The 5,493-nt window shown below is 35.3% G+C and overlaps 1 protein-coding gene across 1 annotated transcript; it reads right to left on the bottom strand.

Annotated features, from left to right (window-relative positions):
* Positions 1-998: 998 nt before the first annotated feature.
* On the bottom strand, positions 999-4,825 carry LOC132552199 (uncharacterized). Its single transcript, XM_060216348.1, has 4 exons — positions 4,737-4,825; positions 4,265-4,501; positions 3,781-3,888; positions 999-3,574 (listed from the first exon to the last, which is right to left on the bottom strand). Exons 1-4 carry the CDS (start codon positions 4,795-4,797, stop codon positions 999-1,001), a joined length of 2,982 nt encoding a protein of 993 aa, XP_060072331.1. The 5' UTR covers positions 4,798-4,825.
* Between the last annotated feature and the right edge of the window lie 668 nt (positions 4,826-5,493).

The raw sequence follows: 5,493 nt of genomic DNA, 5'->3' as shown, positions 1-5,493 counted from the left end.
CTAACTGCTACCTAATGCCAGTCGGTTACCAGTTTGTTTTTCTGATCACTCCAAAAATCAAACAGTCACAACTAAGGGCCAAGGGGAACATACATATGATAATTGCGGGAGATCATTCCAGTAGTATTTTTAAAGATATAGAGATAACCATCTTTCTTTACAAAAATCAAAGATGGTCACCTGTCGGCCATTTTGTTTTCCTGATAAGTCCTACAATAACAGCCAAGAACTAAGGGAAACCTACGTAATGAAATTTGCGAGAGATTGATCCAGTGTTTCTCAAGAAATAGCGATAGTAAACTGTCATTGTAGAAATCCAAGATGGCTAACTGACGGCCATTTTGTTTTTCTGATTTGCTGTTGAAATTAGATTACTTTGACTTCTGATGAAATAGTAGAAAAGTGTTTTGTCAAATTTAATGAATACTCTTGTTACTCACGAATCGGATAACTTCCGAACTATTTTTTTTCAATAAATGCAGAACAGCTTAATGGAATTTCACTATAAAATTGGAAATACACTGAATATGAAAAAAAGATTCGCCCTGTAACAGATTTCACTTTATGATCATATAATATTATATAATCAAAAATTCAGTCCAGTATATAGTTGCAATCTTCCATTCACTTGCGTATGCCTTTACACCCATTCAGTCAGGTTGTATAGTGAATTCTATCAGTTGCATCACAACGAGTACATCACTGTTTAGTTTAAAATTTTAACTCACATTTCATGCAAAGTTCACCCATATAAGATGTAATCCGATAACTTATTTTACTAAAGAATTCTTTATGTTGTACTCTGACATTTTATCGAGTGTGTCTTTGATCGGCACTTATTTCCATACTTTCAGACAGCTTTAACGACTGTGTTCTTGGCTGTATCTAGTGAACGTATGATAATTCAGTCTCGAAATGTATTTAGTAGTTCCCTGATGTAGTTAGAAACTGTTGATAAGTATTCATCTGTTGTAGATCTACAGGCATTGCTAGCTCTTCTAATCAATATTGCTTGTTTCTTGTGCGCCTTCTGTCTCTTGTTTCCTCCATGACATTGCTAGCCCCTCCACAGTCTCCTTGTACTTTACTGCTTTCTTATAATTGTTGCTACACTTGGATTCGTGGAGGGAGGACACCAACATGTCACAAATTTTACGAGCTTCCTCAAGATCAGAAGGTGATTCCCCCTTGATATAACACTCTACGAGACCAAATTGACCTTGAAGTTTGAAATGGGACAACCTTTGTAAGTTGTATTCTTCCTCCAGCTTAACAGCCAGTTTAAAATGATTGATAGCCCTGTCCATTTCATAATTGACGGAGAACTTCGCTAGCTGCACATGAAACCCTGGAACAGCCAGCCACTGACGCATTTGACGATCCTGTAGAAGTTCTTCGAGTTTACTTGCGTATTCCTCACCTTTTTGATGGTGACGGTCTCTGTCCTCCTTTTTACTGGCGTTTGCTATCCGTTTCGTATAACATTTTAGGAGAAGCTTCAAACACATTGCGTCATGGTGCAGACGTTGGTGCTGGCTCACTTTGATGATCCCGTATTCAAAATATTTCGATTCTTTTGCATTGAGCATCTTTTCATATTTGTGGATAATTTTGTCCATGGCAGTGACATTCTCTTTCCCTGATTTTCCTGTTTGTTTGCTACCGTAAAGGCAAATATACAAAATGCCGTTTCTCTCGGTGATAAGGCGTTGTACAGAAGGAAATTCGGGATAGTTCTTTTGCAATTGTTCGCCAAGAAAATATGCAAGTCGCAACTCATTACAGCTCACCAAGGACAACTGTTGTTCTGACTTTCTTTGATTGTAATGGTGTCTTCCGTTATTGTAAAGAATGATGATCATCATTTCCACAACACATACTGCACCTAACTTATCTCGAGGCATCGCAAGTTTTTTAGTGAGCAGCTTTTCATAAAGTTCCTCGCTTAGTCGACCTCTTTTACGTTCATCAACATGTTTCAGTCTTTCGGGTAATTCAGCAACTTTTTCCAAATGATCCAAATCATGTACAGTTCTTTCTGTTTCTATAATGATATCTGCTATTAAATCTTTCGGGAGCTGTTTTGAAACAGTAATTAGACGATTGTACAATAATTCTACTTTTGCATCTTTAGCTCTTGCGTTTTGGTAGTGTTTTTCTAACTCACTCTCGCGATCTGTTTTAACATTTGTTATTTCTTCTTGATTTGCAAAAAGTTGAGAAAATATTTTAAATGTACTGTCTGACCGGAATAAGTCTTTCTTGCTTTCACCAATATATCCTGTGCTTTCTAAAGAATCGATTTCTTCTTTTGTGAGCATAAACGACTCGGGATCAGGTTCATCAATGAGCTGAAAACAAAGTGATTTTGCTTTGTTTAAATGTTCGTCTGCTAATAAGCCTTCTATTCCTCCGACTCTGTAACTCACCCCAATGGCTGCGTGAAGGGCGCACAAGAGAAATACGCACTTTTGCTCTTTCGATGATTTAATCTGAACTGCATGTACCGTAATTTTCGTAGCATGAGGCAGATATTCTAAGTTGCTGGTCAAAGTTAAATGAAGCCTGCAATCAATACTAATATTTTTGCAAAAGAAACACAGCAAGTCCTGTATGGCTGTCTCCTTTTCATCCGCGGTTAATCTGAGCTCTAACACCAAAGCTGTTACTGCGTGGATGGAGATTGCTTGTGTGTGGTTTTCTGATTCAATTTCACCAATACAGTACTTTCGGACGTTCGCTATTAAGTCATAAATAACGGTGTCTTTGTCCCTGTTGTCAATGATTTCTGGAAGTAGTTTTCTCAGTAACCTAATCGGAATTCTGCTGTGATGCAGAAAAGGTATGAAACGCAACAGTGATTTCACATGAACTGATGAAGATTCCTCCACTTTGTTAACGGCAAGCATCTGTGCTGAAATCAACCCTTTGTCATATTCTTGACTCGTTCCTCTTATCAATTTTTCAACTGTTTCAAGAAATTCTTTCTGCGAGAGTTGTTCTACATACTTTTTCACCGGCATTCCAGTGGTAAATATATAGGAATTTGCGAGAACCAAACCATATGGCAGATGTCCCATTTTGATTGCTAAATCCTTGATGTCCTTTTCTGAATTCTTCATTTTAACTTGTTCCTTAAAGAATTTCAGAGCTTCTGATGGCGAAACTCCTTCCACTTTCACGAAAACATCCTTATCAGTACATTGCTCGTAGAATTTTGCGTAGCTAGTAGAGCATAGTATTTTAACATTCTCCGCACTTTGAAATGAATGAATGATGTGTTCAACCACCTTACAGGTCATTTCAGTGACGTCGTCAAATACAAACAGATATTGTTTTCCGATTTTGTTTCCACTCTCAATCAAAGACATTGCAACTTCCGCCATATGCTTAATGTAGTCTCCCTTTGTTTCTGTCCGTCGTTCAAATTTCATCTTGGAAAATTCAAGAAAGTCCCTGAAGCTGGTTAACAAGTCATCTTCATTAACACACCGAAGTTTGCATGTTGTTTGTTTTTTTCGAAATTTGGAAGCATACCAAATGCAAATTTGTGATTTTCCAGAAGCTGATATCCCTACAAGAGCCAGATAACAGAAATTAGTTTGTATTAAGATTTACTATTGTTCGTGGATCCGAAGGCGTAAGGTCATAACTGTATTCAGGATGATTTCTATGAAAGAAATCTAAGAAACAGAGTTTTACAGAGATGAAAGTTGTGATTATCTCAGGATAACATAATTTCTTGTGAATCTTGTGCAGGCCTAGGGAGATAGCACTTACCGTTTAAGACTACCAGGTTTTCTTTTTTAAAACGTTCTTCAACTTCATAACACTTTGCAGTCTCAATGAAGTTTGGCACGAGCTCCTGCCACATGGAACTCTCCTTTGCTGTTAGAACAAGGAAACAATTAACTTTTCATACTTCATCATAAACAATGAGTAAGAGTATTAGTTGTATATCAGATAAAGAAATTTTAGAGAAAAGAAAGAATGATGAAGGAATGTTTTACAATAAGACACACGAAATAAGAGATATATCTACCAGTCTTTGTCTCGAGTGTAAAGAATTTAAAATAAAGATACACGGTAAATATTATTAGGATTCGGTAAAAGGACAAAGCAGATTAAAAACATTTATACAATAATAAAAATGATTAATTTGGGTTTACAAATTTAACATCAACGGGAAAGGTAAATAGCTGATAATATATATATATAAAACAAAGAATTGATATATTGCTTATCTATACATGTATGTATATACCTGAGTGGATCATTTGTTGCTTGCTTTCATATTCACAAAGCATACAAAGGATTTTATTTCTGTTCCTACAGTGTTTTATTTCCTTGAATGCAGTTTTTAAATAAGTTACGTTGTCTTTGCTTATAATTTCCTTATTCTCTAGGCATTCTAGGAATTCTTTTGCTGTATCCCCCAAACTATCCTCTTCAGAAATATTCCTATGTTCTCGTACAATATACCTCAGGTCTTCAAAAGTTTCTACAAATAAAATATGAGAATGTCATTATTAAATTCGAGCAAAGATAAAATGCCAACCGCTTTACAAAACCTAAAGGAATTGTTTATGATTATCAATTAATTACTTTCGTTATAGAAAAACGTCTGAATGTATTCAACTCAGTTAGGAAAGCAAAGATGTTTACTGTCTTTTTTTTTTTCAAAGTGTGTAACATCCTTGTCAATGATTTCCAAAGCAAGAGTTACTTACCCTTACTATTCTCTAACTGATCAATTATATCCAGCAACAGTTTTTTGAAGTCACTTTCCGACGCCATTTTATTCAACTTTCCATATGAAAGTGTTCCTCCTAATTAAAAATGAAATCATGCAATTGTTTATACTTTTTGTAACATTACTCTTATTACATCGTACTTATATGAAACTCGTAACATAAAAGATAAGTCAGCGAGGAAATAAAAAATTGTTTAAAGTGAAAGAACTCGGTTCCACGTGTTACAGAGATTGTATGATAAAGACTTCACAGCGTCGCCAACTAATCTGATCTTGTCAAGTCAATTTGGTAATGGCCATACCAGGACGTATTTACATCATGAACATTTCTAGAACCTCCTCATATCACTTTAAGTTTTTAAGTGGATATAATATAGTCAAAATAATGTTCATCCTTGATTTTGAATACGATAGTATTAGTAATAACAGGATAACGACAGTCTGTCCATTACAATATTTTACTATAATATTTAATGTAATTATATGTAATGTATGACTTTTCATACCGACTTTAATTACATTTCCCTTTTAAAAGGGGGAGGATTTCAAATTTTAAACTCAATTTTTTTCCCCGCTATATTTTCAACACAAAGTCCCCTTACCAATCAATGATTGAGATCGAACAGATGTAGAGAAATAAAATCTGGAAACTCCGTTTCATTTCAGAATATTTCATTGTCAGGATTTTGACAACACGTGGAAGTACGCAACAGACATAACCTATGAATGCCCTCTCCATA

The sequence above is a fragment of the Ylistrum balloti genome, unplaced genomic scaffold (genome assembly GCF_031769215.1).
Source record: "Ylistrum balloti isolate Yb309-2 unplaced genomic scaffold, AGI_CSIRO_Ybal_v1 Utg370240, whole genome shotgun sequence".
NCBI lineage: Eukaryota > Metazoa > Mollusca > Bivalvia > Pectinida > Pectinidae > Ylistrum > Ylistrum balloti.
This window is presented reverse-complemented; position numbering and strand designations above follow the sequence as displayed.

What these genes read in the sequence shown, in the direction of transcription:
- LOC132552199 (XM_060216348.1), bottom strand. Translation starts at nt 4,797, where the DNA reads ATGGCGTCGGAAAGTGACTTCAAAAAACTGTTGCTGGATATAATTGAT. An exon ending in GCAACAAATGATCCACTCAG is followed by an intron (nt 3,889 to 4,264) that starts GTATATACATAC and finishes TTGTTCTAACAG; the next exon opens with CAAAGGAGAGTTCCATGTGG. An exon ending in AAACCTGGTAGTCTTAAACG is followed by an intron (nt 3,575 to 3,780) that starts GTAAGTGCTATC and finishes TGGCTCTTGTAG; the next exon opens with GGATATCAGCTTCTGGAAAA.